The following is a 15,626-nucleotide window of genomic DNA, read 5'->3' as shown; positions in this document are numbered from 1 at the left end:
GATCACTTCTTCTTTCTGTGCTAATTGGATGCCTGTGTCTCTGTGTGTGTGTGTGCGGAGTGTGTGTTTAATCAGTTTTTTATGCCTTGCTTGTCTTTGATGGTTCCCGTCATGTGTTTGTTTGGCAAATGAGTGCTGAAAGCTGTGAACTGGTTCTTTGCGAACCACCTTGGCGTATGAAATCATGTGATGATTGACGCAGCAGTGGGTCACACACTTCCAGCACATCATGAAACACATGTGACTCCTCTGTACAGTCCTCATGTGTGTTTGCGTGTTGAATTAGAGAAATAAATCTCTGCAACAGGGCTGGGATCAATTCATTCAATTTAGTATGCTGATTGTCCTCAAAATTTAAATTTGGAAAGACTTTGGGTGTAAGTGTGTTGTCATATCCAGCTTCTATTTACAATACATTATTTTAATTGAAAAGAAATTCACTCTAGCCCTGGTGCGCACATTCATATATACAGTTAAAGAACAATTTGTGTATTGTTGTGTATTTTTCTTCTTTGTGGTATTGCTGACTGCTATCTGAATTGAACACTATGACAAGCCACTCGTTGAATCCAGGAAGAATATTGACCTAGCAAAAGAAGCTCAAGCCCTCTGAGCTGTGAGTAGAGCTGGGCAATTCATTTTGTATAACCATATAGCGTGATTTTTTTTTTTTTTTTTTTTTTTTTACAGCAGAATAATGTTGCCATATGGAAACATTTCACCTCGTTTAGATACACCAGCTGCAGCTGAAAATGGTCAAGATGCTGAAATGAGTTGCAGTGAAGTGCAATATAATAATTTTGTTCCCCAAATTAGCCGTACATGTGCAGCTGAAGGCTCTGCTGTGTGTTTCAGAAAGGGATGCCCGAAGTGTCAAGTCGGAGAGGGAAGCCTATCACTGTGGATTAAAGTGTGTAGTATCAGTCTGGTTAAAGGGACATTACACCCGTGTGCATTTTATCTCTTCTTTTGTCCTCAGCGTTCAGGGTAATTTATTGACATTGAGATATGTTTAGTTGTAATTCTCTGTTGAGATTTGAATTCCTATGAAACTCCTGTTACCTGAAGTATATGAAAATGCTGCTATATAAAAACTTTATTTTCCCAACACTATTCTTTCTGTGAGGCTTAAGTGCCGTGCTCTCTTTTTTTTTTTTTTTCATGTTCACCATTTCCTTGAGCTGTATTTTCCACTACACGGAATAACTGTCCTCTGGATGACCTCAGTCTGAGGACAAATTCGAACCGATTCTCTCTCAATAACTCTCAAACCTAAACCAAAGAAACCCATGCCTGCCTGTTCAGTTTTGTGATACGTGTGAGATTAAACACATTCTGATTAATGAACTTCATTTTTTAGTGAAGTGCTCTGGATATTAATGTGTATGCACGGTTAGCAAAAGCTACATGAAGGGAGATGATACTGTTCTGTGTTACTAGTCGGTGTATATGGGAATTACAATAGGAGAGCGTGTCTATAGGAGGCCTGTTATGTTAGTAGCCAGTGTATACAGTATGTGAAGTACAATAGGAGAGCTAGTCCTGTTGGGAGTCAGTGAACTGGGCTGCATTTTATCCTGTGAAGACCAGTGTTGCTTGCTGTTTGACAGGCACTCATTATGCCTAATTATTCACTACTCGAAATAATCACTGCTTGAAAAATCGTGACTCATTGGCTCAACAGTGTGTCAGTGTGCCGCCGCGGGTGTGTAGGGTACGTCTCTATCTAGAACTCAGTGTGTTGATTTTACAGTGCGGTGCCTTGTTGCAGTCAGTCTACAAACAGATTCATATTGCCTTGCTATCAGCACGCTGATAACGGTATTAGTGTACTATTGTTCGGTGCGTTAGTTTACCTTCTAGACAGAGACCGATCCTCAGCGATCCAGCAGTCTGTCTGAGTGCTCTCCTGTAGCGCCTAGTAATCCCGACCGCCAAAAGGTAGCGTAGTGTCGCGCGTCCCCACAGGTGAAAAGCCAGAGTGACTGAGAGAGCTGCCGGGCTTTTTAGCTTCTTTCCATAAAGACCAACTAGTCCATCGCTCAAGGATCCGTCTTACTGTCAAGCGTCCCCCAGGATACAGATGGAAAAACGACTGGTAGAAGCCATCCAGCCACATAGCCTGGAGGGAGAGAGATACTGGCACTGCTGCTCTGCCTCTCTCTCTCTCTCTCTCTCTCTCTCTCCACTGTGCTGTGTGCTACTCTCTCTCTCTCTCTCTCTCTCTCTCTCTCTCTCTCTCCGCTGTGCTGTGTGCTGCTCTCTCTCTCTCTCTCTCTCTCTCTCTCTCTCCCTCTCTCTCCCTCTGTCCTGTTTCCTGCCTCTCTCTGTATCTGCCTCCACTAGCCCTTCCTACTCATCCATCGCTCCCTCCCCCTCCCCCTCCTCCTCCTCCTCCTCCTCCTCCCCTCTCTGAAACTGTCTTCTCTCCTTCTTCTCTCTCTCTTTTTTTTCTTTCTTTTACACCTCTGCGCTTGACTAATTGGATTCACAAAGCAGATTTAACACTCTCTCCTCTTCATTTTTTCACTCCCTTCACTCTCGCCTCTTATCTGTCTCTTTCTTTCCTTTGAGGGTTTTCTTTCTCTTTTGTGTTGCCCGGTGTTAAGCGGGGAACGCTCAGTCGTCGTCACGCAGGTGTGACACTGATCAGGATTTAACCTGCGGGTTTCTTTTTCATCTCTTTCTCCCTGTTTCCCCCCTCTCTCTCTTCCACGTTTCCCTAAGTGTGTTTGCCCTCATTAGACAGCCCAGTTCGGTAACCGTGGCAGTGACGATGCTAATGCCAGCGTCTTTCCTCCCAGGACTTTGGCCACTCCTCTGCTGTTTGTGTTTGCATAGCACCTGCCTGATGGTACATGCTTAATTGTCCCAATCTGGCTACTGTCAGAGCAGTTGCTGTATTGCCCTTATTGCCTGGTGAGCATATCTGCCAGGTAGCGAGCGAGCCGACTCTTTAGGGCTGCTTGGCATTGGCATGGCAACAACAGCACCACCGGCTGAGACGAACGCAGAATGATAGATCAGAATCCAAGTCGGAGCCCGCCCGTCGTTCTCGGGGAGACGGTCTTTCTTGATTAATTAAACGAGAATTCCTGCCGTCTGATTTGTCAGGCACAGTCCTGTCTGCCGTTGTTAGTTTTCACCTTCTCCCCTGATCTGGTCATTGTAGTCTGGATCTTCATTTCTCAATCTGCATCTGTTTATTCAAAAGGAGTGTAAGCAGAGATGACAGTTTCCAGTCCGACTGTTTTGCTGACATGCGCAACTCAGCAGGAGGCATGTTTTCCCTCAGATACAAATCGTTACAGAGAGAGAGAGATAGGAACAGAGATGGAGACAGCAGGACGGAGAGGGAAAAAAAAAAGACAATTGCACACTTTTTTTTCCCCCAGTAAAGGTGACCATGATGTGTGAGAGAGGTAGAGGCTCTAGTTTCACACCTAAGATTGCTGTAAGCACAAGAGAGAGCGAAAGAAAATGCCCATAAATGTTTAATGATTGCATTAATATTGCAACCCGATATCCAGGCTGTCTGCTGGCTGGCCTATAGGCCGCTGGCTGTTGTCTATTCCTCTGCTATTCCCATTCCAAAGAGAGGCAGAAAGGTCTATATGTGTGAAAATGTGTGTGTGTGTGTGTGTGTGTGTGTGTGTGTGTGTGTGTGTGTGTGTGTGTGTGTGTGTGTGTGTGTGTGTGTGTGTGTGTGTGTGTGTGTGTGTGTGTGTGTGTGTGTGTGTGTGTGTGTTGTGTGTGTTTGGATATATGGAAGTGTGCTTGTGGATTTTGTGCTTAGGGGATAAATGCCAGACCCAGTCACTGCTGATGTCTTCATGCTGCTCCGGCGGCATAGACGACTGTGAACTGAAGGCCAAGAGCTCTGCGTTTGCTGACTGTATCTTAATTTCATCTTCAGCGCTAATAACACATAAAACAACGGGGGAAAATTTTGAACTTTTAGGAAAAGCTCTACATTCGCAGAAGAACAATCTAAGTCTGTGAAACTCCAAATCCTTTCGTCTTTTGGCTAGAATATGGAGGAACCTTCTACAAAAAAAAACCTTAAAAACCTCTCATGCGCCATGGACAGGAATACATGACTCAGCAGTTGTGAGGCTGAGGCAAAGCATGAGTCATCAAAAAAGGAAGAAAGCCACAAGGAGAATCTGAGCACAGCCTCCGCCCCCAGAGCACGGGGGCAATACACTCGCTGTCATGAAACGAGGACGTTCAACTTGGAGGGAAGGCTGCTGCACTCCCCCAAAGCAAGACGATTATTTATGTTGTACAGCAGGAAAACTGCCATGAAATGAAACTATTTTTCGCCAACATCGTCACTATCAACCAACGTTAAACATTTCATTATGAAGATGGTTATCAAAAGTAAATTTCTTTACATATTGTCATAAAACCAGCACTAGAATTTACCTCCTTCCTATAACAGGCTATGTTGATTGTCCAAAATTGGGGCGTATCTGTCATCTGTTAGCCAGGTTCCTCCACTGCATTGAATGGCTTCTGGTCTCCATCAACTCAATGATGTGTAAATGTGAACAAGGCATTCATTTTGTAGTGGGCGATTACCCAGGAGGACATCAAGTAAGAGCTCTTGACCGTGCTCAAGACGGATTGTTGTCACTAACAATTGTGAGATAAGTGCAATCTGATAAATACTGACATGTAAGTGGGCTTCACTAAAAGGCTGGTGAAGTGAAGAGGAAAAAAGCTCAGTAACGTCAGCGTGATCCTTTGAAGTTACAACAAAATGAAAAATTACCTTTTCAACTTGTTAGCTAATTTTCCATGTCATAATATTAAATATCTACCTATTTAACAATAAATTCCAAAAAATTACACATAACATTTTCTTGTTTTTTTATATAATTTCTTTTACTCCCTGGAAATCGGATCTTTAGTTGTTACTTCATGACGTACCAGTAGGCGTAAATGAAATGAAACCATCACAGATTTTAGAACAGTCCCGCCACCTCCCATCAATAAAATCAATAAAACCGCCTTTCTCTCCCTAACCGATCCCATTGGTTTACACTTTTGAATGATCACTCCCTGCGTTATGTCCCGCCCCAACATCCTGTTTCAACCAGAAATACATAAAATTACAGAAGAATAATGCCATTTCATTGTGACTTTAAGCGCACACACACACACGCACACACACACACACACATGCACACACGCACACACACAGCGCAAAGTCACATCTTGGTTTACACTAGTTGTGACACATTGCAGTTTGGCAGTTGTATAGCCTCTGTTCTTCTTTGCACATGTTATGATTAGGAAACTATTTCAGGCATTCTTCTTCTTGAAAGCTTAAAAAAACCCTGTTCTTTTTCTCTGGAGCGCTAGCTGCACCGTCTGCTGTGTGTCACTTCCTGTTCTGCCCCTTTGTAGTCAACTCACTAAGCTGACTAAATAGTCAACAGCTGATACAGTATGTGCCGTTTCCAATATTAGGCCCAAAACACTTACTCATGCAAAAAATCTGATGTTACTACTGGGGATAAATGATAGTTCCATTGTCTTTTACTCTATTGGTTTTTTTTGCTGTGTAAAACACTTCATCCAAAAACATATAGACTATAACTACAAAATAGTTATAGCCTATATGTTTTTGAATGAAGTGCGACTCTGCATAGACTCGGACACCAAGTTGAGATTCTTGGACAGGTACGCAACACCTATGCGGACACCCTTTTCAACCCCAAATATGTGTGAAATAGCATCAGCTTATGTGAAATTGCAGACAAACTATATAGTATTGATTCATCATTTTCAACCCAGGGAAACTGTTGCTTCAATGGTGAAAGAAACAGTGTTTTACTTTGAGCTTTGTAGTCCAAAGTAGCTGCCGCCACAAAACTCTCTGAGTTGCCGGATCGCTGATCAACTCTGAGGTGGCGTCCCATGTGATTGGTCAGAAAAAGCGCAGAGATTGGGTCAATGGCTGGGCAGAGAGGCAAGAAAACAGGCTTATTGGGTGAGACACAGTAAGACCAGAAACTCTTACCTTTTTTTTTGGACATTATCCCAATTGGGCCGCTGACGACCAGTCATCTGGCCCAAGGGCGATCCTTGTTAAAAAGCAAACAACTATTGTACCGGACCATCTCAATCTCTGTCTCCATCTACATAGACTATCTCTGATGGGACTGTACTGTAAATTGCCAGCCTATGTCTGCTTGCATTCCCCAGTCCCTAGCCTCAGCTACACATCAGCTGTCCTAATTTCTGTCGCCTCAATTATAATTCTTTCCTGACTATTAAATCTGCCCTGATGAGCGGGAGATGAATCCCTTCCTGCTGCCTTTCCCCACCCACAACCCACTTTGATGATTACCTCCATCGCCAAGGTGAATCCTGAAGGGGAGACTGTGCTCTCTGCCATGTTAACAGTTTCCAGTCGCTGCCTGTAAATTCCAGTGCTCTGAAGCATATTTGTTTATATTTGTTTATATTGTTTATATTGGCAACATTGATATTGGTGGTATCGGTCCTGTCGTTCCACTGAAGAGAAGTGAATGAGCTGAATGAGATCCTTCAATGAAGCATTCTGGACACATCTGTGCCAGAACACAACTTACCCTTGGGATACAACACATAATAGCCAATGGTCCATGGTGTGTGTGTGTGTGTGTGTGTGTGTGTGTGTGTGTGTGTGTGTGTGTGTATAGATACATGACTTCAAGGGTGGCATATCAGACAGACCTCTAAGCATATTATAATAGAAGTCAGGAAGCGCAACCTCTCTTTTTGTCTTTTTCTTTCTCTCTCTTTCTCCCCCTTTCTCACACACACATACACACACACACACACATATAAACAAGCAAAGAGATGGGGCTCAGCTGTTGGATTGTGGTCCCAGGCAGGCTTTGTACTTCAGTTGAGGCTGCGAGCGGATTGCTTTTGAATTGGATGTGGCTCCTGTCCAATTCCCCGGTCCTCCGTGCCTCAGCCCGCCACCTGCCTGATAATACTCTCTCTCTCTCTGGGAAGAAGAGCAAACAATCTGCAGCCCTAGACAAATGGCACATCTGAAATGGTTTGATATCAGCCCCCGCCCCCCCCGCCCCTCTTCACCTCTCTGCTCATAGACAATGCCTGATTTCCCGCTACCTTTTTTTGTCCCTGGTTTATCAGAACATATGGCCGGCGGAAAGCTTGTAATACTGCACAAAATTAAAATCAAGTCTGCCTAATCAAAAGAGAGTTAATAAGATGGCATGAGAATGCTGGAGCCCACCTTGTCCTCTCTGACGAAGCGGTAGAACGGGATGATGGAAGCGTTCGCGTGTTTTAATTCGTTGAAACGCCCACATCCCAAATCATCCGCAAACGAACTGCAGCAGATATTGCTTTTCTTAAGGAGAGCTAATTGTATTGGTGTGAACTGATAATTATTATATATTCTTTTTTATATCCTCGGAATTCATGACACCAAGTGGGAGATATCGGAGCCTACAAAAAAGTCCCACATAGCCCACTTGTAACTACCACCTGAAGGCGGACGTGAGCGGTTCTTCCCATTTAGCAAGCCGTATTCACAGTAGATCCAACATGATCTGAATGTGGCATCTACTTCACAAAATTCACCCTCTTCCACTTCTACACGTTTCAAGTTCGAATCCCTGTACAAAGTTGTCCCGACTGGAGTGGGAACTGCAGAGTCACTCCCTGTCTCTCTGCGTAATTAAAAAGCCATTTCTTCAAAAACACTTCATGTTCCACTCTCCTCTACCTTCTTCCTCTACTTGCACCTGATCTTGTTCCTGCTTTGTAAGAAACGCATTATCCATAGATATTCTAGGAAACAAGAATATTTGTTCTAACTATTGCCTGCTCTGAGAACTAAGTGTCTAAAATGTAAACGTCTCAGAATGAAAGCAACAGAGAGAGAGAGAGAGAGAGCATGGCTGCACTGTCAATATCGCTGCATTACAATGTGAAGTCTTTGCACATAGCACTCATGATTATGTTGGGCGAAATGCCACATATTGACAGTGGCGGTACATCAATTTCAATTTAATATCGGTCCAAAACATGATTCTGTTGCAAGACTAAGTCAATATTTCCTGCTGTAGTGCATTTTCAGGCTTTCTAAGGCTGGTGGGTGGACAAACAATGCGATGGCAAAACCGGAATGGAAATGCTTAAAACACAGAGTCATAAGCGCTGTGTGTTTATTTGAAACAACAGTCCTGCTGACAAATCCGACAAGCTGACAAGTCCCGCTGTCATCTTTTTTGTCAACAGGATGCAAAATGAATAATTGAAATGTGATAGAGGAAAATTCGACGACTGGGGAAATGTGTTGGTGAAATTTCAGTGACTGGACTAATGTGGTGTTGGAGAAAATTGATTGTTAAATGTGATTTTTCAGTCTACCCAAAGCCATCAAGCCCAGTGGTGTCCCTTGTAAGAAAAATGCATGGGAGCAATACAAACGCTGGATGGAATATCAAATATCAGAGTGCTGTTCTTGTAAATTTCTCTTAATCATCTGCTACAGGGTTAAAGTTTAGGGCAAACAAATTGCTGCATCCAGAAATTGGTGAATGCACTCAGCGGTGATATGCTTCGGAATTTGATGTGAAATGAGATGAGAAGGGATTTAGGGAGTTAATGGAATTGATCAGAGCAGAGGGGCACTTGAACTTTTCCAGTTTAGGACCCAAATGACAAATTTAATTTAATTTCCCTCTGTGACTCAGGCTGATGAAAGCACATTGTTGTGTTTTTCTTCGTAACAGAACCTATTCTGGGTTCAGACGATATTTTAAAGCCCCAGTCTGTGATTGCTGTGCAGCACCTTCTGGCGACACACTGCCACCCCACCCGGCTTTGTTTACTGCACATAGTGATTTGTTGGAATGAACTGATGATTTGCTTTTGATGTTGAATGAATTTCATCATCTGAATATTTCATACAATGACTGACAGCATATGAAAACTTAACATGAGTTGTACACATATCTTGAGGCTGTACGACCTTTGTTTACTTCACAATGACCTATATTTCACTTGTGACAAGATAAGAAACTTCCAAAAAACGTATAAAAAGCTTTCCATCAACAAGTCAAAACTCTTCAGTAACAACATGTCTTTTTTATTTATTTATTTTTTTCCTTTTCTTTTTTTTGTGAGGGTATATTGTCATGTCATCATATTGTCGTGTGTTATGTGTATTATTTGCCTGTAATAAAAAAAAACAACAAAAAAAACAACAACAACATACACCCAAAATGAACATAACCAAAACTGAGATGGTGCAATAAATTGATGAGTCCATCTTTAAGAAACTCTCACAGCCTATCTGAGTCTTTTTGAAGGTGGATTAAAAATGGGGAAGATGGTGGAAAAATGGAAAATGTGAAAGAACCATGTGGTAATTTCTCTGATTTCTTGTTATTGTTCTGTGTGTGTGCGTGTGTGTGTGTGTGTGTGTGTGCAGACTACCTGTCCCAAGGTGTGGATCTGAGTGGCATCGAGGTGATCGAGAACGACTTGTTGCTGATCAGCAGAGCCAGGCTGGAGGTTGAGAACCAGGCCAAGAGACTGCTGGAGCAGGGCATGGAGATCCAGGTACACACACACACACACACACACACACGTACACACTGAAAACACACCGCTCTCTGTATCTGATCCCAGTGTTGCTGCCTGTTTGTGGTTAGAGAGACCCAGGTTCAAGCCCCTGTGTCAGCAAGCATTCATTCTGTTTTTTTTTGAGCAAGACACTGAATCCCTACCAGCTCCATTGTTCTGCTACCTGAGCCTGACCTCTGACCTCGAGGGCAAGTGAAAAGACATTTTCCCTTCATGGATCAGTAAAGTATCACAGTATTTATTATTCTCATTATTATAGTAAATAAATAAGAAAGTCTATATGCTGGGTAAGAAAATGGACATAAAATAAGGCTTCTCTGGTGCATCGATTTCAAATTCAAGAACCAAAAAAAGGGAAATCCACAATCTCAAAAAGATATCTTGTATCTTGTATACAGCTTGGCAAACTGAACAGTGTGAAAAGTCTAAAAAGTCTTTTCAGTTTGCCAGGCTGTATACTGCTGTATACTTTCAGGTTATTTTCAGGATTGCTGAATATCAGTAAGAATGAAAGCTCTCCTGTAAATTAACTAGTCAAGCAAATCCCGCCAGCAGCCCTCTACTCGGCCTCTACTGATTTCTGTTACTGCACATGACTATTTTCTCTCCAAGAGAATAAATGGGTCAAAGAAATTAAAGCAGACCTGCATTCTCGGGATACCCCACCCTCTGTCTCATTCATGGGCAGAATCACTTCTATAGAAATGAATGTTTTGTGAATTTTTAGTGTCTCCCATTGCTTGTTTTTCCAGACTGCAGTAAGCATCAATATGTCACCATTGCCATTGCCTATGCCTTCTTTGTCTTGTTTTTATTTCCTTCAGAAATATTTTTTTTTTAATTGGAAGGAAGAGGAAGTTTGAGGGTTGCGTTGTTTGATTTGTTTGGTTGTCTGTTTTTTGAGTGAAAAAGAAAAACAATAATGGAACGGAGATCGTTACCCTGTATAGTTTTTTCATTTGAATTTTTTTCTTGCAAAAATCGTTTTTTTCCAGACTGTGGTAAACATCAGTGTCGTCTTTGTCATCACCAAAGACCTCTGTGTCTTGTTTTCATTTCCTCCTGGGTGATTTTGTTTTTGTTGTTTTTTAAGTTGGAAGGAAATTTGACAATTGTGTTGTTTGATTTGTTTGGCTGTCTGTTGTTTTGAGTAAAAAAGAAATACAAAAATGGAATGGATATCTGTACCATGTATATATGCTGTAGTTTTTTGCATTTGTATTTCCAGTTAAAATACATGTGAGATGTGAGAGAGAGAGAGCAAGAGAGAGAGAGCACATGTGAGCTCTGCTAGCTTTCATCTGCCCCAGAAAACCTTGTTCTCAAGGGGGACAGTGTCCTGTTTCAGAAATCTTGTGTGTGTGTGTGTGTGTGTGACAGTCTGCTCAGTGTCCATGATGACATGTTGCCAGAGCCCAGAAGAGAACAGTGTTTCTGCTTGTGTGTGTTCTCAGCTGTAGCCACGCTCTTCTTTGCTCCTCCTCCTCCTGCTGATATGGACAGATGATGAAGTGATGATCACGGCAGCATGCGACGCTCTATCCATCTCTCTCACTCTCTCTCTCTCTCTCTCAACATGGGTGTGTGTGAGAGAGATAAAGACCCTCGTGCTTTATGATGATTATGACAACTTCACCTCATTTGTCAATAAAACATTATCTTGAGCGTGGCAGGGAAAGAGAGATAGTGAGAGATCTGTGTTTGAGCTGTATTGATTGAGACCGGAGAACAGGGTATTATGGTAGACAAGACAAAAAGACAGACGTCTCGCAGTATTGGTAAAAGACGGATCAGGAGACTGAAAAATCAAGATGAAAGATCAATTATCTTGCAGTTTTCCTAAGTTGGTAAAAACAAGAGTAAGTTTTCTAGAGGTGTGTTCAGAGTCAATATCAAGGATCTCAGTCTTGTTTGTAACTGATGGAAATGTTGGGACCTGGGCCTTTACATTAATTAGCCAGTCATAATCCCAGATGCCAATAATACTGCAGACTTCCTGGGTTTATTAGGTTTAACTAAGAGATACCGCTCAGTGTCGTTGGCATAGCAGTCAAAAGAGATGCTGTATTGGAAAAAAAATACCAAGCCAAGCTATAGCCATATATCATATATGATGAAAACAATATTGGACCAAGAATTGAGCCCTGAGGCACACCACACATAATCACTGAAGCAGAAGAAACATATTGACCAAAACATTACATATCTGAGGCACCATTCCTCTTCTAGGTTTATATGTTTTGGCATCTAAAATGATCTGTTGCTGTTTCTTAGAGCTAAGATCTGGCCTAAATGATGATTTGTCTTTTTGCTTATGCCAAACAGAAGGCATGCAGGGTGTCAGTGATTGCTGCTGCCATGTTGCTACCAGTCCTGGCTTTCACAAAGAGAGGATACAGAGCATGATTCCTCTCTAGGGGCAAGACTAAATGAATCCCTGAGGGCAAGAGGGGAAGAGAGAGGAGGCAGAAATGGAGGCAGAGAGTGAGAAGGGGGAGTAAGACATCGAGAGAAAGAAGGAAGGAGAAAAAAATGATAGACTCAGACAGAGAGATGAAAGGGGAAAGATGAGATGTTTTCGGAAGTTATTTTTTCTTGACTGAATTATTCATTTGACTTTCATAGAGAGACAGATTATAGCTGGGTTCCCATCCAAGTATTTTTTTTGTGAATTATTATGTATCAAATTAGAAAAGCCTAATGGAAAATTTGCTAAAATTTTCTCAATATTGCAAAAAGGGTTTTACACTCTCGTGAAGCAGAATGTTTTTTTCCTCAGTAAACAAATTCCGTAATAAATAGCGATGGAAATGCCGTTGCAGAATAAATAATGGTGTAGGCTTGGCATGATCAGCTCAAAGAGGGGATCAGTTTCATTGCACAACAATTCAAAAGGGTCTTTGCACTTTCTGAAATGTAAAATATCTTTCCAACACGACCACTCAGAAATGTCATATGCTGTTGATACCATATATTTAGTTGGTGCTGTAGAATATTGCCAAGTGCATTTCTTTGTCTTCGTCTTTTGATTTCCATGTCTCTTGTGGATGTGTTTTTCTTGGCAGTTAGGAAGGCAGTTTATTCCCTTAAGCCAGCTGATAGAAACGCACCTAATTCACATTTTATGTTTTCGTGACATTTCAAAAGTTACAAATGCATCAGAGATACAAAAACATCACTTAAGCGAGAGTGGCAGATGCCACAATGTTGTAGGGTGTGTGTGTGTGTGTGTGTGTGTGTGTGTGAGTCAGAAGTATATGGTCTATGACAAAGTGTCATCCATCACTGAATAGACAAGTGTTTTAGACTGTGAGAAAAACTGTTAGTGTAGTGTATGAAGTTTGAGGTGGATGGAGGCAGCAAAAACAACTTGCAGACGAACACTGACTGCTGGAGAGGCCTAATTATTTATAATTATTTAAAAAAAAGAAAATTAATATATCATCACTTACTTAATAATACCAGAATTAGACCTACTTTCTCTTTAAGTTTCAGTTTTCTTACTCTCAACCACCATGAATAAATAACATCAGTCAGCCATGCTTATACTAACATTATAAAGTTTGTTTTCTTCTTTTTTTGCAATATTGAGGAATAAAAAGCACATTTGGCTCCATACGGCAGGATATATACATCCTCTTATCGACTGTGGGTTTGTTTGACAAATGCGGCTATACACCTGCAGCGGATTTGCGTGTGTGTGTGTGTGTGCATGTGTGAAGGCAAACAGAGGCTAAAAAGGTGTGTAAGGTGCTGTTATTCAGTGGAGTGTGAAACAGCCGGATAGTGGAGTCAACAGGTTGTATTGCCTCCATTCTCTCAAACAAGCTCCCTATATAGTGTCTTTGCGATTGTTTTTTGCTCCTATTTCTAGACAATAAGCTTCTTTCTCCAAATTAGTCTCTCTCTCTCTCTCCCCCCCCCCTCTCTCACACACACACACACACAAACACACATATACACAAACACCCATTGCAACACCTTTCTCCCCTGTGTATTCCACCCTCGGTAGAAGTATTTATATCCTGACTGTTGCTGGAATAAGCCTCGGCTAACAACTTCTGTCACTGCTGCATGTGTGTGTGTGAACATATGGGCCTCTATCCATTTTCACACACACCCATATATATATATTTATATACTGTATACACACACACACACACACAGGCAGCTTCTTATATCAGCCTAGTGAGTGAGTTTATTGTGAATATTATGTAAGTAGTTGGACATGGTGACTGGGCTGTGTGGGAGCTAGTTTCACCTCAGCGCTCTGATTGTGCCAGCAGAGACCCCGTAGCCCATCTGTTGAGTGGGAGCTCAACTGACCTACGTACAGAAACACACATTCATGTGGCTCACTCTAAACATCTTCTCTCCTCTCCTCTCCTCTCCTCGCCAGTTCAAGTTGCTTTCTCTGCCGCACAGCGTGGCCGGGGGAATTCATCTCGGTGCAGATGATAAATTGGTCTGATAATTACAACGCATAACAAGGCAGCAGTAACCGTGTCGTCCCCCACAAGTGTTGCAGTCCCCCCTCTGGGCCAATCAGTAACAAATAATTTCTTCACCTTGTTTCAACCTGTAATTGTAGTGCCCCCCCTCAATCAGAACGAACAAACAAACTAATGATGTAGCAACTTCCACCCCCACCCCGCCTTTGGGCCAATGAGTGAAGTTTTGAAAGTGCTGGAACACAGTGGTGAGATGCATCATTCTTCCAAGTTTGATCAAAATCCAATAAGGAAGGAAGGAAGGAAGGAAGGAAGGAAGGAACCAAGACTGATAGTCCACACTCCTCACCCCCAATTTCATTGTGGGGAACCACAAACTTACGTCCAACAATGCTGATAAACATAACAGATGTTTGCAATGCAAAGTGCAACAGTGGTGTACATATGTATGTTAAACTCCTCCCCTCCTCTACTCTACTCTGCTCTACTCTACTCTACTCCTCTGATACATTGCCATCTTATAGCCCAGACTCATCGACTGTATGCTGTCATTAAGACCCTGATAGCTTTTCTTAGCTGTGCGCCGCCACATCTTCACCACTCTCATTAAATCAGCGTGAGAAGTATTTTTAGCTGCTGCTCTCACCTCCACACTTAGAGGCAAAGTGTGTGTGTGTGTGTGTGTGTGTGTGTGTGTGTGTGTGTGTGTGTGTGTGTGTGTGTGTATGCGTGTGTAAATGCGTGTGTGTGCGCCCACAATTACCAAACCCATTAACCTGATTTCAGCCTGCAAAAAAATAATGCCATGGATGACTGCCAACCTGTTTTACACTCACACTCACACTCTCTCTCTCTCTCTCTCTCTCTCTCTCTCTCTCTCTCTCTCTCTCTCTCTCTCTCTCTCTCTCTCTCTCTCTCTCTCTCTCTCTCTCTCTCTCTCTCCCTCTCTCTCCTCTCACCCCACAGAATCCGACCCAGGTAGGTACGGCCCTGCAGGTCTTCTATAACCTGGGCAGTCTGAGAGAGACCATCAGCGCCGTGGTGGGGGGTTACCGGACCACCATACAGGACAACGTAACCAGCGCTCTGGACATCAAGGGCCTGACGCAGCCAGCTAACACTAGAGGTAAAGGTGGTGTGACGCTCCGGGTCGAGTGTGTGATTATGTGTTTCCCCTACATTGATTCAGCATTGGTGCATACACACACACACACACACACACACACACACAGATATATTGTCCTCATTGTTAGAAGATTATAAAGACAATGACATTTCATAATTTGACCTAGTTTGTTATTTAGCTTCAGCCAAAATAGACACATAGAGGGCAGTCACCGTGCCTGCTTCTATGTGTGTTCCATTTATGAGTAGCTCAGTGGGTAGAGCACTTCCAATGTTAGGGGTTCAATTTTCAATTCCCACTTGGGCCACCCATGCAAAGAATATATGCACTCATGGTAGTGTCAGGCACTGTGGATGAAAGTCCACCAAATATAACAGTATACAGCCAAACAAAAGGCACTCGAGCTGATACTGCGAGTGAAG

At 42.5% G+C, this 15,626-nt stretch overlaps 1 protein-coding gene across 2 annotated transcripts in view; it reads left to right on the top strand.

The window, feature by feature from the left end:
* The window catches only part of cog5 (component of oligomeric golgi complex 5), a 50,661-nt gene that overhangs the window by 17,649 nt on the left and 17,386 nt on the right, over nt 1-15,626 (top strand). Inside the window, exons 7-8 of one of the 2 annotated variants that reach the window (XM_071539799.1) lie at nt 9,473-9,603; nt 15,045-15,204. In XM_071539799.1, coding sequence (XP_071395900.1) covers nt 9,473-9,603; nt 15,045-15,204 — 291 coding nt within the window. Of the gene's footprint in view, nt 1-9,472; nt 9,604-15,044; nt 15,211-15,626 lie in introns of both variants that reach the window. The other variant, XM_071539800.1, reaches the window with a different exon arrangement.

The sequence above is a fragment of the Centroberyx affinis genome, unplaced genomic scaffold (genome assembly GCF_046629955.1).
Source record: "Centroberyx affinis isolate AG114_WGS23_722 - 3 ecotype Tasmania unplaced genomic scaffold, CSIRO-AGI_Caff_v1 ptg003521l_1, whole genome shotgun sequence".
Lineage (NCBI taxonomy): Eukaryota > Metazoa > Chordata > Actinopteri > Beryciformes > Berycidae > Centroberyx > Centroberyx affinis.
Note: the sequence above shows the minus strand (reverse complement) of the source record. Positions and strands in the feature narration are given on the sequence as shown.